We start from the raw sequence: 20,655 nt of genomic DNA, 5'->3' as shown, positions 1-20,655 counted from the left end.
ATGAAATTAAAAAAATAATAGCGTGAAAATAAATATATAGTGAATTTTATTTGGCATAATAATAAATTTAGTCTCCAATGTTTATTTTTTTATTTATAATTTTTTTTTGTTATTTTGATCTTCAACTTTTAAAATTTAGTCAAATTATTTGTTTTTCTAGGGAAAAGCTGATTAAACTATTAAAATTTCAACTACATTGACGTGGCTACTAGCATGATACTCTCTGCACAATTCATAAAAAAAATTTAAAAATTTATAAAAACTTCTAAAAAATTTATCTATATTAATAGTAAAGTATACGTGAAATGCTACATAAATTACCATATAATCAGGGGCGAAGCCAGGGGGTGGCATGGGCCCCGCGGCCTCCCTAAAATGTAAATTTATATTTTAGGCCCTTAAAATTTTTAAAAAATTTTAAATTAGTAAAGGTGAAATTACATTTTGGCCCCTCTAAATTATAAAAATTTATAAAAATTTGATTTAATCATTTACAAATTATAAATATATAAACTGTAAAAAAATTAAAATTTCATCTGACCCCCCTAAAAAAATTTTCTGGCTTCGTCCCTACACATAATGCCATTAAAATTTTATAGTTTAGTCGACCTTTCTATCAAAAAATCAATAGACTAAATTTTAAAGGTTGCAAGCTAAAATAATAAAAAAAATAAAAACTAAAATGATAAAAATAAAACATGGAAATAGAGTGAAGTAAAAAAGAAAAGAAAAATCAAATAATACTATTGGAAAAATTATAACAAGCAACTAACATTTGGTTTGAAAAAATTAATTTTGATTGAAAATTATGAATAAAATAATTTCTATTTTATTTTTATTATAAAAAAATTAAAAGAATGAAAATCTTGGCTGTGGCGATTGGCAATAAAAAAAAACCAATTACTGTTTAACTGTTTTTATGACCATTTAAAAAAAAACTTGTTTTTAAGACCGTTGCTTCAACGATGTTAACAGTTTTATTACCCAAATAACGAAATCGGTGAGAAAAAGGAGAAAATGAGTTTGGTTGTTGCTCCTCCTCACAGATCGATGATCCACTGCAAAACCCCAAAATTTCGCTTCAAAAATCCACAAAATCTCTTCGGTAAAACCTTGACTTTCTACTCTCTGAAGTCTCCGACTCACTTCAATTCGTTGCTTTGCCTACCAGTCAACTCAGTCCGTCCAGAGTCCCCCTCCATTCAGACCCATCATCCCATTCAGGAACTACTCCCTCTCCTTGCTTTCTCATTGACCCTTTTGTGTTTTCGTCTTTTGTCCAATGTCCTTTTGCCCGATTTCGCTCTTCGTTGGCAAAGCCTCGTTGCTTTCTCTCGTGAAGCTGAAGCTCGGACCAAATCTTATCCAAAACATCTATGGGAAGCCATCGTTGCTTACGAGGATCGTCGCTTCTTTACACATTTTGGGATCGATCCAGTTGGCATTGGTCGAGCTGTTTTGTCGCTTTCGGTTCGTGGGGGAGGTAGCACCATAACTCAGCAGGTTAGTGCTGTATTTTTTTAATTCGAGATATATGTATATATTTATGTACACAACATGTTTGATTGTTTTCCTCAACTAAGTGCGTTTATATATATATATATTCATTTGTTTATGTTTAAAATAGTGGGCGCTGTTTATTTGAGTTCCTTTTTTTTTTTTTTGCCTCATTTCTTGAATTTTGTATTTTGGTACATGTGAATGGCTGAAAACGCATTTGACTCGGGCTACATGCTTCAAGTTTACCCAAGTATGAGTTTTAATATTAAATTGTGCCTAGGTGAATCGAATATAGTTGTTGAGCGACTTATGAAGTGCACTAGTACATACCAGATTGATGATTTTGGAATAAAGCCAAGTAGGATAGACTGGCAAGGAACCATTAAATTGGTAGTATTGTTGGTGTTTGGTTATTTTCCTTGTCTTTTTCCTACTCCTTTCTTTCTCAACTTGTGTATTGCAAGGTGTAATTTAAGTTATCTGAGTAAGAATATAACAGTGTGAAAAGGAAAATTCTATAAAGGAAAAAAATATAGATGGGAAAGGTGTATCTAGTGCATGGAAACACCTATCTGATTATAATAGTTAAACACTTAGGTTTGACTAGAACCAAATTTGTCATGCTTTACATCCCTTGCTGATGTTAGCATCAATTAAATAACAATCAGGAATTCGTCACTGTAGAGAGATTTGTCAACGCATGCTGAGCTCCAGCAATGAAAAAAATTTGAAGAAAATCATTGCAGACATATTCCATCCTCACCAACAAGGCTTCCATCATTACGAAATCTCCTCATTCTTTTTTCCATCTCTATGGAATCCTTCCTATTCTTTATCTTCGGTTTCCTGTTCTATTCTTCTGTCTCTGCGAAATCTTTCTCAGAGTTTATCTACCCAAATTTCAGTGCTTCACACTTCAGTTTTATTGACAAAGATGGTGCCTTCTTGTTCTCTCGTAATGGAACATTCAAAGCTTCTATCTACAACCCCGAAGCTCAAACCAACTTTTACTTGTGCATCATACATGTTGAATCCAATACCATCATCTGGTCAGCTAATCGTGGTTCTCCTATCTCAAGCTCCGGTAAAATGGATCTTACAGTCAACGGGATTAGCATTGCAGATCCAGATGGTAATCCCAAATGGTCAACACCTCAGTTGCGGACGACAATTTATGCATTACTGCTAACTGAAATGGGTAATCTTGTTCTACTTGACAAATTTAATGGTTCTCTGTGGGAGAGTTTTTACCATCCAACTGATACAATTGTGATCGGACAACAGCTTCCAGTTGGGGCAAAACTGTCAAATGCTGTATCAGAAAGTAACTTGTCAACTGGTGATTATAGATTCATGGTTAGTGCTTCTGATGCATTATTGCAATGGCATGGACAGACATATTGGATATTGTCAATGGATACCAAGGCCTATGTGAATTCAAATTATGTGGTTGAATACATGGAAATGAATAAAACAGGCCTTTCTCTCTTTGGTCATAATGGATCAGTTGTTGTAATTCAGCTTAACTTGTCACCAGCTACCTTCCGACTTGCCAAGTTGGATGTTTTAGGTCATTTTACTGTAAATAGTTTTTCTGGTGGTAAATGGGTTCAGGAATTTGTCGGGCCAATTGATGACTGTCAAATTCCAACTAGCTGTGGCAAACTGGGATTATGTACAGGTGACTCCACTTCAAAAGCTCCCACTTGTTCGTGTCCATCTGATTTCCATCCAGCTTCACAAAATATTGGTGGTTGTTTGCCGAGTGGTAGTTCATATTCTCTACCTACTGCTTGTGATTCAACCAATAATGTTAGCGAGTCAAATTCTTCAACTGTTTCATATCTGAGGCTAGGCTCTGGTATTGATTACTTCTCTCTTCTTTTCTCTCAGCCTGTCAGATATGGTGTAAGATTTCCAGTTTGTCAAGATTTATGCTCTGAAGACTGTGCTTGCTTGGGCATGTTCTATGAAAATTCTTCTGGCTCTTGCTATGTGCTTGAAAATGACTTGGGCTCCATTATATTGAGCAGTACTGTAGAAAATGACTTTCTGGGATATGTAAAAGTACTTGTTGGACCTATTTCAACAGATTCTGGTGGCGACAATAGTTTTAGCAATGAAAAGAAAGAGTTTCCCATAGCAGCTATTGTGCTCCTACCTTCCATCGGGTTTTTTCTGTTAGCTGCTCTAGTTTTCTTCTGGTGGAAAAGGCGGCTACACAGCAAAGGTGGAGAGATAAAATTAGGACATGTAAACTCAGGTTCTTCAGAAGATATGGATGCCTTCTACATTCCAGGTTTGCCACAAAAGTTTGATTATGAAGAACTTGAGGCAGCTACTGATAATTTTAAGACCCAAATAGGATCTGGAGGGTTTGGTTCTGTATACAGAGGAACACTTCCTGATAAAACTGTTGTGGCAGTCAAGAAGATTTCAAATCCTGGAATCCAAGGGAAAAAAGAATTCTGTACAGAAATTGCAGTAATTGGAAATATTCATCATGTCAATTTGGTCAAATTAAGAGGATTTTGTGCACAAGGGAGACAACGCTTTTTGGTGTATGAGTATATGAACCGGGGCTCATTGGACAGAACCCTCTTTGGCAGTGGACCTGTATTAGAATGGCAGGAGAGATTTGATATAGCACTTGGAACTGCTCGTGGGCTTGCATATTTGCACAGAGGCTGTGAACATAAGATCATTCATTGCGATGTCAAACCAGAAAATATTCTCCTGCATGATCATTTTCAAGCAAAAATATCAGATTTTGGGCTCTCAAAGCTTCTAACCCCTGAACAATCCAGCCTGTTCACTACAATGAGAGGCACCCGTGGCTATCTTGCACCTGAATGGCTTACTAACTCTGCAATTTCTGAAAAAACTGACGTTTATAGCTTTGGAATGGTACTGCTTGAATTGGTGAGTGGGAGGAAAAACTGTTCATTGAAATCTCAGAGTCATAGCATTGAGGATACCAACAGTGGTGGAGGCAACTCCTTGTCCTCATCAGTGATGGGATTGATTTATTTTCCACTGTTTGCTCTAGAGATGCATGAACAAGGTAGATACTTGGAGCTTGTGGATGCAAAACTTGAGGGACGAGTGACAAATAAAGAGGTGGAGAAACTAGTGCGTGTTGCTTTGTGTTGTGTTCATGAGGAGCCAACACTGAGGCCAAGTATGGCCACTGTTGTTGGGATGTTGGAAGGTGGGCTTCCTCTAGGTCAGCCAAGAGTAGAGTCCTTGAATTTTTTGCGCTTTTATGGCCGCAGATTTACCGAGGCTTCCATGATAGAAGTGGAAAGAAAGCAAAGTGATTTCATGCAATTCCCACAAGCAAATGCTTCTCATAGTAGTACAACTGGCTCAAATACATGCCTTTCTTATATCTCTTCACAGCAAATCTCAGGCCCTAGATAATGTGAATGGTTGCAACTTATGCACCTTGTGTAGTAATTGTAGTGAATGCGGGTTGTTTGGTGTTTGTTATTGGGAACTAAACTTAGTTGTTATTCTCTGAACTAGAGATGGCAATATTGTGTATATCTCCTCTAAAAGATCCAAATATAGGGTAGATGGATGGTTGGCTGTATTTTATTCACCTTGTACAAATTATTTACTCAAGTAAATATTAAGATCGCATGGAAATTTATTGTCCATTTTGCCTCTTTCTTTTAATCTTTTTCAACTTTGTGTTAATTTTTTGTCTACTACTGCCAAACCTATAGTGTTAGGACCACTGAAAGTTACAGGGGTACACACTGCCACATGTTGCTGTAGGTGGCCGGCACGGTATGTGGTTCCGGTGCTGGTTTGTTCTGCATGAACTCAGTTACATCATTTTACGTTAGCGTATCTTGATTTCTGAACTCTTTCCAGATCGTTTGTTTTTCCTTGTAGTAATTTGTTGGCTGTTATTGACTTTGTAAGCAACACATGGATTGTGAATGAAACTGTTTATCTCCTAATATTGTTATCCTTCTATGTATATGAGATTGAAAGTTAGTAGTTTGAATTTTGTCATGCAACTGTATATTTTTCTTTGGTACCGTTGGGACAACTTGTGGCTCTGGTTTATTACACAGTTCAGCTGTTTTGACCATTTTTTCAAGTAACTCTTTATTTATTTTCTTCTTAGCCTACTTCAAGTTGGCAGTTCAAACTTGGCCAGGTGGTACTTCCTCCTTTCTGCTCAATGACAAGGTTAAAATTAAGCTATTAGTTAAACTGATAGGATTATAGTCCTCCAAAACATTTTAATTGTTTTCATCATATTTGATATGATCTGAAGTTGATAATCACCGATGACAAACAGTAAGCCTATCTTATCCTCATAACACTTGATAGATGTTATCTTGCCCCCAACCTTCATAAACATTATTGGAATGTTTGCATTCTTTGGGCATATCAATCAGCTAATATGGCATTACAGCGTTAATGTCGAATGGATCCATATCTTTGTATTTGTTTGGTTTGAGTGACATTTTGATTGTTGAGATGATAATTTTTTTTGTGCTTTTACTCCTGCCTTCTTGTTGCCTCAAACCAATCCTTACATATCAACTGGTATTTTGGACCTTGACCATTTTCTATTTTGCAAATTCTGGAAATGGATTGAATTCAACCAATACTTGCAGTTTTCGTTATTATATATATCTTCTAATTGATTTGTCTGTTTTATCAATTTTTGTTTTGTCTGATAATTCTCTGCAATTCACATGGCAGCTTGTGAAGAACACCTTCCTGAAAAATGAGCGCACATTCTGGAGAAAGACCCTGGAAATGGTGTTGGCACTGGCACTAGAAAGGACAATGTCGAAACAAAGAATATTGAGCTCTTATGTTTGTAAGGTCAGATCATATGTCTCATTTACTTTGATGATTGATGCCCTTCCTAATGTTTATGCATGTGCTTCATTCTTTCCCATCTTTTTTATTGAATGGATCGTAATACTTCAAATACATTATCAAGGAATGTCCAAAGAATGGATGAAAGAAGCAAAGCAGTAGTATTATAGCCATTTGTTTTGGGATTTTGTGACTCTAAGATGTTGAAATTTGAAATCTGAAAAGGCCTTTGTAAATTACAGATATACTTGGGACATGGTATTAATGGCATTGAATCAGCATCAAAATTTTATTTTGGGAAGCATCCATCTCAACTGAACTTGGCCGAGTCTGCAATGCTTGCTGGACTTATACCAGCCCCAGAGCATAGATCGCCACTCAGGGATCGCAGCAGGTTTTAAATTAATCCTGTTTATAATGAACATACATTCTCTGTTTCTAAATCTTTCAACTCCTTTGCTTAGAAGTTAATTTGTCTTTATGGTAGTAGCAAGACCTACCAGGCCAGAGTTCTGAAAAGGATGGTGAAATTTGGCTTCCTTGATATTAAGATGGCACTTTTAACAGTGAGACAACCTCTTTATGTACGTCTTAGAAGGCCAGAACATGCTGATGAACTTTCAGATGCGTCATCTTTCTCCGAGCTGGTATGTCACCTCTTCTTGTTTTGCCATTCTGTAATGACCATCCACAACAAATAAATGAAGTTGATCAAAAGATCTTAATATGAAAGTTTCAAGATGACAGCAGTGACCCAAAAAGTCACCAGGTTGCTATTTTGTGGTTCCAGAGCTCTCTATTGCCTATATTCATCGTGATAACATCCGCAATCACTATAAACATGAAGCAACCACAATTTACATATGATGAAATTAGGGATGAATATTCTAATGTATTGAGGAAAAAACTCTCTCAAAGTATATATTTCTTAGAAATATGTATAACTATATAAACATGTAGGATTTAACAACTAAGGAAATAACATCTCTTAATTAGAATCTCTAAAAATATCAGATGTAATCTCTAAAAATACTATTTAATAATATTAAATAATCAAAGATTCTCAATATCAAATAATCAAAGATTCTCAATACATCCCCTCAAGTTGGTGCATAGATGTCTTGCATGCCTAACTTGTAAAGAAGATTATGATGTCTTAAAGTTGAGTCATTTAGTAAAAACATCAGCCAACTGTTTTTCGGATGCTAGGTAAGATAAACTTAAGGCACCACTGGCTACTTTTTCCTTAATAAAATGACAATCTATTTTGATGTGTTTGGCTCTATCGTGCTGTACTGGATTTTGAGCTATGCTGATAGCCGCCTTGTTGTCACAGTACAAGGTTGATCCATTTTCGTTCAACAACTTTAGCTCTTCCAATACTTTTTGTAGCTATAAAAGCTCACAAACTCCTTGAGCCACGACCCAATACTCAACCTCTACACTTGATCGAACCACAACACTTTGTTTCTTGCTCCTCCAAGTGACTAAGTTTCCTCCCACAAAAGTACAATAACCCATCATAGACCTTTTGTCATCAAGAGAGCCAGCCCAATCTGCATCTGTAAATACTTCTATCTTGAGATGACCAATTTTTGGGAAGAGAATACCTTTGCCCGGTGTAGACTTCAAATAGCACAAAATTCGTAATACTGCCTGCATATAAGCTCCGCGAGGATCATTCATAAACTGACTTACCAAACTAACATCATAGGCTATATCAGGTCGAATATGGGTGAGATAAATTAAACGTCTGATGAGCCTTTGATATCTCCCTTTATCTACCATTTCATTGATCCCTGCTTGTAACTTGTGATTACTCTCAATAGTTGATTCTGCTGGTTTGCAAGCTAACATGCCAGTTTCTATCAGAAGATCTAAGACATACTTTATTTGGGAAATAAAAATTCATTCTTTCAATTTGGCCACTTCTATTTCGAGGAAATACTATAACTTTCCCAAGTCTTTGATTTTAAATTCCTAAGCCAATTGTTTCTTAAGCCGGGTCATTTCTTCCTTGACATCTTCTATCATAATTATGTCATCAACATAAACTATAATGAGAGTAATCTCACCATTGTGATGTTTTATAAAGAGGGTATGATCAATATTATTTTGTAGATAGCCAAACAACCCCATGGCTTTACTAAACCTGTCAAACTAGGCTCTGGGAGATTGCCTTAGTCCATATAGGGCCTTTTTCTGTTTACATACCTTCCCTTGAGTATCTTTATCCTCAAATCCTGGAAGAACTTTCATATACACTTCTTCCAGGTTTCTATGTAAGAAGACATTCTTTACATCAAACTGTTGTAAGTCACAGTCAAGATTTGTTACACATGATAAAAAGATTCTAATCCTGTTTAATTTAGCAATTAGAACAAGTGTTTCTTAATAATCCACTCCATGTGTATGAGTGAATCCTTGCGCCACTAATCTGACTTTGAATTTTTCAATTGAACCATCAACCTTATACTTGATAATGAACACCAATTTGCAGCCAACTAATTTCTACCCCTCAGGAGTATTAACTAGTTCCTACGTCTCATTTTTTGTTAAAGCCTTCATTTTTTCAATCATAGCCTTCTTTTATCTTGGATCGGTGATAGCCTCTCTCTAATCCTATGGAACAAACATAGAGAACAAAGACAAAGCAAAAGCTCTAAAGGATAGGGATAAGAAATCATAAGAGACAAAGTTAGAGATAGGATGTAAAGTGCAAGTTCTAACACATTTTAGTTGGGTTATTTATACTTTCGAATCAGGAGCAACTTGAGGTAAAGAAGACTCACTTGACAATGAGGAGTTAAGGCATAAAGTAGATTGTATGATGACATCTTCTTTCTTGCATTTTCTAGTGTATGCCTGTAAATCAGGCCTATCCAACAATCATCCACTAGTCTTCTCTTGAACCAAAGTTTCTGTTGGAACTAAATTCTTTCTCGAAAGAGTAACAAAACAAGGTATCATCTCTTCATTTTCAACAACCTCCCCTTGAAGAGATAGTTGTGATGAAGAAAAGTAGGATTCATCTTCATGAAATGTTACATCCATACTTACATAATACTTTCTAGATGGCGGATGATAACATTTGTAACCCTTCTGTGTTGGAGAGTATCCAATAAAAACACATTTAACTCGCGAGGATCCAGTTTGCTCCTATTTCGAAGATGAACGAAGTAAACACAACCAAAGACCTTTGGTGAAACTAGGTAATTCGTCTTGCCCTATAAGGTTTCTATGGGGCTTTTAAAATTAAGGACCCGAAGAGGCATCCGATTAATGAGATAAGCCGCAACCAAAATCGCATCCCCTCAATAAGGCTTTGGGAGATTCATAGTGAACATAAGTGATCCAGCAACCTCCAAAAGATGCCAATTTTTTCTTTCAGTAACACCATTTTGAGCATTTGTACCTGGACAACTAGTTTGATGCAAAATACCATATGATTTCAAATAATCATTAAATTTATACTTGGTTCCATTATCAGCTGGCAAAATTTTAACTTTAACATCAAACTGAGTAGTAATCAAGTTATGTAAAGAACGAAAACATGAGAAAACATCACTTTTGCATTTTAATGAAAATACTCATGTCATCCGAGTGCAACAATTAATAAAAGTAACAAATCAATGATTATTAGATAAAGAAGTAAGGTGAGTAGGCCCCGAAACATCCGAATGAATAATCTCAAAAGGAATAGTACTTTTGTTATTACGCAAAGGATAACTGCTTCTTACATGCTTAGCAAACTCATAGGCATCACAAACTAAAGAGTCTAATTGAGTTCTTGAAAACAAATTAGGAAACATCTTTGCAAGAATAGTAAATGATGGATGTCCTAACCGCTTATTCCACTGAATTATCTCCCAGTTAACATCTCTATTGTCACTAAATAATGCTCGAGACATATTGGACAATTGATCTAGAAGATATAAGCCATTACACAATCTATTACTGCCAATCGTTTTCCCTATCTAGAGGTCCTAAAAGACACAATGATCGGGAAAGAATTCAAGTTTACATTTTAAGGATTTAATGATAGTACTAACAAATAAAAGGTTAACCCGAAATTTAGGGAAATGAAGGACAGAGGATAAAGTGATATTGGGAGTACAAACAACAAAGCCTGTTCTGGAGATGGAGGTAAGGGAGTCATTGGCTAGTCACACACTATCTTTAGATGGACAAGTAGTATAGTTAAATAAGCTTTTGTTTGACCTGTCATATGTCAATTCACACCGGAATCAATAATCCAAGAGTCAGAAGTAAATGGAGCAGTTAAAACAGTACCTGAGTTTGCATGATTAGACTTGCCAATCGAGGTAGAGTCCAATTGAGACAAGAAGTGTCGAAGATGTTGAATCTGGTCTGAGGTAAAACTTCCAACAAAAGTGGACTTATTCTCTGTTATCACAGAGTCTAACAAATTTGACTCAGACCGAAAATTACCCCCTCGTTTTCCACCACGACCACGAGTGGGATGACCATGCAACTTCCAGCACAAATCTTTAGCGTGCCGAGGCTTACCACAGTGGTCATACGTTAAGTGATCCTTGGTAGACTTACCACCCGATAGAGCATAACACCACAATGACTCTCCTCCTGTTGTACATAGGAGTATGCCATATGAAGGGAAGGGAACGAAGTCTTGCCAAGCACTTGAACCCGAATCTGATCATACTCAGTATTCAACCCAGCCAAGAAATGAAAAACACGCTCCTTTTCCACCATCTTTTGAAACTTTTCGGCATCATTGGCATAATTCGCTTGAAAATCTTCATAATAATCAAGTTCCTTCTATAACCCACTTAATTCAGCAAAATATTGAGAAATCATTAGCTCCCCTTGTTTTTACCATGCACCTTATTATGAATCTAAAAAATTTACGCATCATTCCCAATATGAGAGTAGGTGAGAGCAGCAGCATTCTAAATCTTTTTTGCAGTATCAAGCAACAAATAGGTTTTGGAAATATGGGGTTGCATAGAGTTGATAATTCATGTCATAACAAGAGAGTTCATTGAATCCCACAACTAAAGGTTGAATCAGTGAGTTTAGGTTTCGATGAGTTACCGGTGAGGTATCCTTGTAAGCCACGAGCCTTGATAAACAACAAGCAAGACCAAACCAAGCAAGGTAATTATGTCTATCAAGCTTCACAAGGCTAATTTGCAATGAGGGATTATCGGTTGGAATCATGAGCTTCTCATTTGTAGACATAATGCTGGAAAAAAAACCACTAAACCCCTCCCAAAAAAAATCTGCTTGCACAATTAAAACAAAAATACTAAAAAAAGAAAAACACCAAATATATCCCACACAAAAAACTTAGCCAAAAACACACCACCACTTAGAGGAGAATGATTGGAAGAGAGCAGAGAGCACAGCGACGGCATCAGAAAACACATGGCGGCAACAGGTAGAGTCCATGTGTGGCACTCAAAACAAAGCAGGAAAAGCTTGCAACGACGTGTAGGGCCCACGCGCAGGTCTTCTAGTCACCGAAGTCTGGGGTTTCACCGACGAGTGGATTTCAACTCCACTGGTAAGGGTGCTGAGAAGAAAAAATAAGGCTAGGGTGGAAAGTACCAAATTTGTGTTTCTAAGGTTCGTGGGAAAAAAAGTTTGAATTAGAAAAAAAAAAAGAAAGAAAATCTCAAAAACTGGATAAAAAATCTGATACCATGATGAAATTAGAGATAATACTCTAATGTATTGACTATTGAGGGAAAAACCTCTCTCAAAAGTATATATCTCTTATTAAAAATATGTACAACTATATATACATGTAGCATTTAACAACTAAGAAAATAATATCTCTTAATTAGAATCTCTAAAAATACCCACCGGAATCTCTAAAGATACTATTTAATAATATCAAATAATCAAATATTCTCAACTACATCAAAGCAGCAACTAATTATTCTCAGTTCTTATCTTTTTTTTTTCTTAGGGAGTTGGACTAAAGAGCAAGGTGAATGAAGAAGGTACGGAATCAACACTAAAAGGTACATGGGACTGGGAAAGAGAAAGCAAAATACGAGAAGTATGTGAAGAGATGGAAAGATGGGCCATGAAGGCTGAACTCAGAAGTTCTTAAGGTAACTCAAATGCTTTGTTTAAAATGAAAAGCTGAAAATTTGTGCTTATTGAGCGTCCATTTGTTTATGAGACTCAATTTTTACTTCTTTTTTTGTTGAAACTAGAAGATCCACTGCTGGTAACAACGACTAATCTCCTCACCGTAGGTGCTCATGAAAGAGGTAAACAACTAACCATGAAATGTGCTCTTCGAAGAGGTAAACGTCTGTTAGGTTAAAGTAGTTATTTACCGGTTAATAGTTCAGCGAATCTTGCTCTCCAACAAACACTATCTTATCATCACAAAGGTCCCTGTTATTACTAGGCACTGAAGATTGGATCATCCTCATTCTAGAACTTTGAACTTCATTTTAAGTAAATTTTCGTTGTCATTTTCTGATAAAAGAAGATTTTTTGTAATGTCTGTTGTTCTAATAAATCTCAGAGGCTACCATTTCAACGACTTTGTCTTGTGTCTGACCTTTACAAACGTTATTTAGTGATTTATGAATCCCTTGCCAGTTTGATCAATAGATAAAAAATTATTTGTGTTTTCATTGATCAATACACTAAGTACACTTGGTTGTGTACACTAAAAAATAAAAGTGAAGTGAAACATATTTTTCAACAGTGCCATCCTCTTATGAAAAAAAGATTACACCGAAATCCTCTCTCCATACTGATGGGGGTGGAGAATATAAAAGCCTTTATTCATACATCTCCATTCCCATGGTATAAAACATCTTTGGTCATTTGCCTGCCACCGTGCCGACACCAGCATGTTATTGAAACAACAAAAACAATTTTACATAAAGTTTGTCTCCTACCCAATCTTTGGTCACTTGCCTGTCACCATGCTGCACCAAACTACAACTCTTTAAAAATATTTTGATCCGTGGCCAAATCAAGGTATTGTTAATAGTTCAACGAATGCACTTCAACAAACAAATCATATTTCAACAAATTGTATTTTAAATACAGATTTTATTTTATTATTTGTTATAAAATAAATAGATAGAGAATAAAGAACAAAGAAAATGAGAGAGCAGAAGGGAGAGCGTATTTTATTAATCAATTGGATTAGAGCATTGATACACTTCCATTCATCTTCTTGTTCTTTTATACCAGTAAGAGTAGTATTTCAGTACTCTCACTATTCTGAAGACAGTAATTTATGGACCTGCTATTTTTCTATTCATTATTTCTCAATGTTGATGAAATTTATTAATTTTTATTCTTTTTGAACTATATTTTTTGTTGAAATTTAATAAAATTAATATTTAAGTTGTTAGTGTCAATAAAACATAGAACACTAAACCTGTATGATAAACCCATGATCATTTTGTTCAATGTCGAACTTTTTTACCTTAATGATCTTGCACTTGCTACATGATGTGTTGATAGAGAGAGGTCTCTTGTAAATCCAGGTCGATTTGATTCTCTCAAGAAGCATGGTTCATTAGTGTAAACATAAAACACCTTCAATTGTGACACGAGAAAATATACAAACACGACTCCGGGAACTTGAGCTTTGAAGGCAGCAATGGAGCTTTTCGTAACTCATTTTATTGTAGTGGCTTATTAAGAACGAAGAAAACTGATGTATATACCTTGCTCTCTGGTACAAATCGTGTAAATGTATTAGGTGGAGAATACTAACGGACAGCAAGGTATTGTCACAGCAGGTGTTCATTTCTATGAACAAACCAACGTGTTCTCGTCAACTTTTGACATCCCCGGGTTCAAAACATAGCCATCCCTGCGGCAACCCCCGGATTCTAAGTAAATCCTTTTGTCCAAACAGGTACATTGAATATTAGAATCCCTAAAACAAATGAAATCCCCATTGTAGTTGAAGCATAAAGGTAAGCTCTCCAAGGGTGCTTGCTTTCTCTCATTGCATTGAACTCGGCAATGAAAGTTGAAACTGTACTCAAACAACCCAGAAATCCTAGCTGTATCCCGTTTGCAACAGTGTCGAAGTTCTTGATATTTACCTGCACCTCATAGGAATTGTTTCGGTATTCACAATGTTGAAAGCATAGCTGCATATAACTCTTTGGCAGATGAGGATATGATGCAGATAATGAGAAAGAGCCATAAGTTGCTAATGTGGAAGACTATGCTAGTGCACATGCGTCGTGTAAACAAATACATTGGTAAATAGAAGATAAAAACTACGGACAGAAACCATTCAGTGAGCCCTTACCGACTTTTCAATCGTGGAGAGTCCAGCCATTATACAAGCAGCAGAAACGTTGGTGATCAATGTCCCGAATGGAAGCCATCTCAAAATCCCAGATTTTCCTAACCCACGTCCATTAAGTCGAGCCAAGAACCACCTGATCCATACTCCGAAAGGTCCAACTAAGCAAGCCAGCCACAGCTGAGCTCCACTGCTACCACTGCTAAATTCTTCCTTGAGCAGCAATCCACTCACGCCCAATAAAACACCAAGAACTAACAATAATATCAACATTGCTACCAAATGACGTCTGGAGCTGTTGAGTGTCCAATTACAGTTAGAGCTCGGGACTCCCTTTTCCGATCTTGTATTCAGCTTTTTGAGAATCCACCGGAAACCCTTTGCTGTCTCTATCCCAAAAATGATAGAATAAGCTACAAGAAACAAGCCTGCAAGAAAAAGAGTTTCAACTTTAATGGATGATTGAGCCAAGAGAGTACCATTTTGTTCATTAGTTCTGAATATCCAAACAGAAAACACTTTTTCCAATCATAAACAGGCATCATGTAGCACATTACCTATGAGAAACCCAAGTATAGCTTGCACCCAGTGGCCATCTACACTGAGATCAAGCATTTTCTGATTCCAACCACTGAATGTTGTGACGCTACCCAAGTATCCGGTAGTCAATCCAATTGCCAAAATATCAGATACTTGAGATATGTCACCTTTGAAAACAACACCCCACCACCCCATCAAGAAAGAGCCAACCTGTATGAACATGTAACCAAGTTCACAAGTGGAAAAAAACTTTGAATATATTCATAGGGGTGAAACAAAGAAGAGAGGAAATCCGAAGTGAATAAAAATTTATTTGGAAGTGCAAAAACTGAACACTAGGCATCCGATCTATCTCTAGGCTTTCCTAACCAAAGTCTGCAAAGAGTTGTCTACCAATGTAGCTTCCTCGGGTTATCTAGAATCTACGGGTTCGGATTAAGTGCTTGTAGAAGCACATCCAGTGCATAAGCTTCACAACAACATTAATGAAGAGTCACTCCTAGACTAGCATATCATCAATATATCAGCTCAATTAGCATTAGACAAACCAAAGTCCAAATCTTGTGGCATTGTGATAGAGCGAACCACTGTGTGCAACCATGGTTGTACCGGTTAGTATGTGCACCCTACACCCATAAACCGTTACTCATTGCAAACAGTGTTTGAGTTGGAGAGAGAGAGAGAGAGAGAGAGAGAAGATACCATATTAGAAGGAAGGTTGGGGTATACAATGGTCTCATTGCTGGTCACACCTAAAAGACTCGGTCCGAAAAGTTTTTCAAGCAAATATCTTGTGAAAACCTGCAAAACTATGAGAAGTCAGTTTTTTACCAACAAAATGTATCCTTCCTTATGTTTTATACACCAGAAGTCAATTTTACCAACAAAAAGTATTCTACCTTATGTTTTATATATCAGAAGTCAGAATTCCAAAACTAATTAACTCAAGAATGGAAGCTCAAGTAAATTACCCCGAGAATTCCGAAAACAGCCAAATGGATAAGACACGAAATATACTCCAACGACATAGGTAGTCCTTGTTTTTCCTGCATGTGGAAGCATGATGCACCAAATGTACTTTTATTATTACAGCGAAACAGCGTAACAGGGGGAAAAAATAACACAGTAAAGCTCACTTGTTTTTCATCCCCAGGGCCCTTTAATGGATAAACTGGAAGGGGAGATGTGACATCCTCTGGCACGGGTGACGCAACAGAGACTTTATGCAAATCTTCTGGATGAATAACTGACCCGCCTTCCATTGCAAGATCCAGAGATAAGCGGCAACTACTACTCACACTGTGCCTGTTGCTTTGAAGAGCCCGATCACCAATATCCCCTGCCTCCGAAACAGCCTCACTTCCAATGTCATCATCAATACGATAGGACACAGAACTTGATACACTAAAGGAACGCTTCCTTAATGAAGAGCCAAGGCTGCCCGTCCGGCTAAATGCTCCGGTTCTTGTAGGCTCAGGGTTATCAGTACCACGATCCATATCTGTCCTGCCAGAAATATCGGATTTCGATCCTATAAGTAAAGCTTTCTCAAAAGAAGCAACAGCAAACATGAATCATCACTTGATGATAATATGATTGAGTCAGTTATACTCACAGCTTTAATCAATGATTTAAGTACTTTGTTAAACTAAAGTCCATGCATATAACAACAAGTGATTACTCTTGCAAATACTCATAACAAAAAAGTCAAGTTGCAAGACAAATACATATAGACAACTGCATTTCTCAGCAATTTAACAAATACATAACAATTAATAAGATTTATATTTTGATAATTCTTATCAAATGAAAGATGTAGGCAACCATTTAAAAAGAAAGAAACCTTTTTTATAACAACCAAAGAAAAGGAATCAATAATTAAAGTGGTTAACATAGAGTAAGACAAAGTAACTATGTACCCCATGATTCTTTTCTGATAATCTACCACTCCATTAAAGTGGAAGTGGATCCCACGTTTCATTAAGAGAAAAGAGTAATCACAAAGACGGAACTTTTGAAATTTAATTTAGGAACAATCTCAATAACCATAAACTAACATCTTTTTCAATGGTTTTAAAGATGTGTCCTCCACTAACATAACAAACCAGGGGAAAAAATTGAAATGAGTTACATCTGAAAAGAACTACAATAAACACAGCTTTAAATCCAATTGGGTTTTAGCTGAAATTCCATAAAATATTAAATCTTTATAGAACTGAAATCTTTAAAAGCCAAAACTTTTTCCATCTTTTGCACTAAAATAATAAGAACAGTATATGTATAAGTGAGAACGTAACAACAAATCAAAAAGTCCAGCTAAACAAAGAAGAAACTGCATGAACAAAAGCTAATAAAAAATTAAAGAAACAAGAAAAAAAAAAGTTAACTTTACTGCTCATATGTTAAATTTGAATAAAAATAGAGGAGAGAAGTGGCATACCAAATACTAATAATTGAAAGTCAGAACGGCCAGGGAAACGAACAACTGGAAAAAAAAATTAATAGAGAGGATTCAAAGCAAACAAACGCGTTATGAACAAGAACTAATGGGGAAAAACAGATGGAGTTTTGATGCAAAATAGAGATTAAAGTATTGAAAAGGGAAAAACCAGAAAAAAGGGTGTTTTTCAATGTTTTGGAAGAGTTAAAAACTGAAAACGAATGAATGGTGTGTATTAATGGAGGTATGGGTTTTCAGGAAGATCAAAAAATAATAATAATAAAGGGAAAACTGAGGTAAGATTGGTTGCAGAGGATGAAGAAAGCAGAATCAATGAATGTCATGCGTTGTGCTGTTTCTAAGCCATGTGTTCGAGTTTGACTTGCTCTCTTTTTTTTTTAATTATGGAACTGTGTACTATTCACATGTATGTTTATACGCGATGACAGATAGATTGTGTTACTATTTCAAGTCCATAATTTATATTATATCTAACGTATGTCCAACATCAATCCATCATATCAAAGTTAAAAACTTCATACATAAACAGTTGTAAAAGGAGTTAAGGATTCTCCAATTGGGATCAGAAAATGCTTAGGAAGACTTTAGATTCGGGGGGTTCCCTCAAGTTGGACCGCATGAATTGGGGTCCCTTCAACCCTAAGCATCTAAACAATGACGAGATCACCTAAACCTCAAATTAAGGAGGGGACGACCCCCACATTTATGGAGTGGAGATAAGATTTCAGTAAATGAGAACTAGCAACAACCTTTAAGTTAAACTAGGAAAAGCATCCACTGAGCACCATACGAGCCAAACGAGCCAAAGTCCACCTTTATGTCCAATAATCACTGATTGTCGAAGGGGAGTTGATTGATGATAGAAGGAACCTCATCCCTTCTCTCCCTAGTCTCGGTGATGATCATGATAAAAAGGTTGTAAAGCCTCACCATATCCTTGACGATTTTGACAAAGTCGTCATGTTTGGCCCCTCAACAATTCCAAACGAGATCAACATAGAAATAATGAGTGAAAGAGACGAATTAGAACAATTAAATCCCATTGATATATTTTCTTAAGTCTCCCCCCAAACTTGCCTCATTTCCACATTATGAAAGAGGTATTGCGCTCCTTGAATCACTAGAGAGCCCATATAAATCTTGCATTTATTTATTATTGGTTATACTTCTATTAACATTGCTACCAACACGTTGCTTTGGAGATGGAGTTTTTATCCCTCTATTGTAAGAAGTAAGAAGGATTCTCTGAATCCACTTGTTCGCAAAGTTCAGATTCCATAAAGCTCAATAAATTGCTAGATAGGTAGTTGCTCTTTTCTCTGGGAAAGGCCAAGCCGGTCTCATCGGTATCAACAATGTAGGGAGTTCTCATATAATGTGAGAAATTGGTGTAACGTCCCCCTACTCGAGACCGTCGCCGGAGTTGAGCAGGAGACATTACAAAACTTATCTTAGCACTTAAACAGTTTTCGTAGTAAATTATCCATCTGCGTCACGGTCTGTAAAAAAATCATATCTCGAGTTACGAAACTCGAAATCTAATTCCGTAAATTTTTCCTGAAACTAGACTCATATATCTACTTACTAATTTTTTTCTAGAATTTTTGGTCAGGCCAATTAGTACAGTTTATTAGAAAAAGTCCCCCCTGTTTCAGGGTTCGGCTACTCTGACCCTTTTGCACTACGAATCAAATTTCTTCCTGTACAGAAATCCAATGACTATGCCATTTGTTTCAATTAAAAATAGACTCAATAAGGAATCCATACAAATAAATTTTGAGTCCTAATTCTTAATACACAATTTATGGTGAATTTCTAAAGTTAGAACAGGGAATCCAGAAATTGTTCTAACCTTGTTTCACCAAAACGTAAATATCTCATAAAATACAACTCTTTTACCTATTTTATTTCTTCCATATAAAAATAGATTCATTAAGATTCAATTACAAATTTTATTCATTATCTAATTCACTTTATACTATTTTTGGTATATTTTCAAAGTTGGACTACCGCTACTGTCCAAATCTGTTTTAGTATAAAATGTTGATAACTAAGTTTATAACATCTTCATTTCTTCTCTCTACAATATTTACCAACACTTCCTCTTATTACTCTTCACTAACATATCAAACATACCATACTTAGGGTTTTGGTAACATTTACAAAACATACCAAAATATCACTTAACAACTTAGATACTTTCAAAATGACCAAAAAACATCCTAAGTACAATGCCATTTTCCAAAAAGATAGAAACTTCAATTTCTATCAATTTAACCCATAAAACCTCAATTTATTCAACTAAATTAATATCTAAAAATTCTCTATTTTTCTTCATTTTAACCTCATACATGTAGAACTTTGAATTAGGCATCCATTAACATAAAAATCATAAGAAAATGAGCTAAAACAACTTACCAATTAAACTTTAGGGCCTTAATCCTAAAATTTCCCTTTTTTATTTCTTTCTTTCTTTCTTCTTTCTTTCACGTTTGCTCTCTGTTAGTCTTTCTATCTTCTTTTTCTATTTTATCAATTTTACTTATTATATTATTATTAACCTATAATAAATATAAAACTAACATGTGTAATAGCTATAACATAAAATATCTTATAGCTATTACACATATACCAACTATTACACACGTTATTCAATATTAACACACACATGGCACTTAAGGTCTAATTACTAGATTAGTCCCTTTTACTTCTTTAATCTATAATTAAACTTTTATTCCTTATGCAATTTAGCCCTTTAAACTAAATTCAAGCTATTTCACTTAATTAAACACTAAATAACAATTCAACTATAATTCATAAATATTTCTAATAAATATTCATGAATAAATTTCACGGAAACAGTACTCAAGATTCAATTTCCGATACCGTAACTTTCGGTTCATTACAATTGGTGGGATCTTTGCACTAATCTACTAGTTCCTTGGGGAGACCGGTCTATGTCATCTATCATTTGTAGCTCATTCAAGGCTTCACTGATTGGGTCTTATTAAAT

General features: G+C 35.8%; 2 protein-coding genes across 5 annotated transcripts; one reads left to right on the top strand and one right to left on the bottom strand.

The window, feature by feature from the left end:
* The first annotated feature begins 1,367 nt into the window (after positions 1-1,367).
* Positions 1,368-5,160, top strand: LOC107962492 (G-type lectin S-receptor-like serine/threonine-protein kinase At5g35370). Its single transcript, XM_016898901.2, has 2 exons — positions 1,368-1,503; positions 2,169-5,160. Exon 2 carries the CDS (start codon positions 2,314-2,316, stop codon positions 4,921-4,923), a length of 2,610 nt encoding a protein of 869 aa, XP_016754390.2. The 5' UTR covers positions 1,368-1,503; positions 2,169-2,313; the 3' UTR covers positions 4,924-5,160.
* Positions 5,161-13,848: 8,688 nt separating this feature from the next.
* On the bottom strand, positions 13,849-18,601 carry LOC107962493 (fluoride export protein 1). 4 transcript variants are annotated; one of them, XM_016898905.2, is made up of 7 exons: positions 18,392-18,601; positions 16,318-16,687; positions 16,153-16,227; positions 15,884-15,982; positions 15,199-15,391; positions 14,645-15,069; positions 13,849-14,432 (listed from the first exon to the last, which is right to left on the bottom strand). In XM_016898905.2, exons 2-7 carry the CDS (start codon positions 16,678-16,680, stop codon positions 14,214-14,216), a joined length of 1,374 nt encoding a protein of 457 aa, XP_016754394.1. In that variant the 5' UTR covers positions 16,681-16,687; positions 18,392-18,601; the 3' UTR covers positions 13,849-14,213. The 4 variants fall into 4 exon arrangements, with proteins under 4 accessions (XP_016754394.1, XP_016754391.1, XP_016754393.1 ...); XM_016898902.2 differs by lacking the exon at positions 18,392-18,601 and adding an exon at positions 17,622-18,022; XM_016898904.2 differs by lacking the exon at positions 18,392-18,601 and adding an exon at positions 17,622-18,022 and having other exon boundaries at positions 16,318-16,682.
* Between the last annotated feature and the right edge of the window lie 2,054 nt (positions 18,602-20,655).

This window comes from Gossypium hirsutum, chromosome A06 (assembly GCF_007990345.1).
Source record: "Gossypium hirsutum isolate 1008001.06 chromosome A06, Gossypium_hirsutum_v2.1, whole genome shotgun sequence".
Classification (NCBI taxonomy): domain Eukaryota; kingdom Viridiplantae; phylum Streptophyta; class Magnoliopsida; order Malvales; family Malvaceae; genus Gossypium; species Gossypium hirsutum.
Note: the sequence above shows the minus strand (reverse complement) of the source record. Positions and strands in the feature narration are given on the sequence as shown.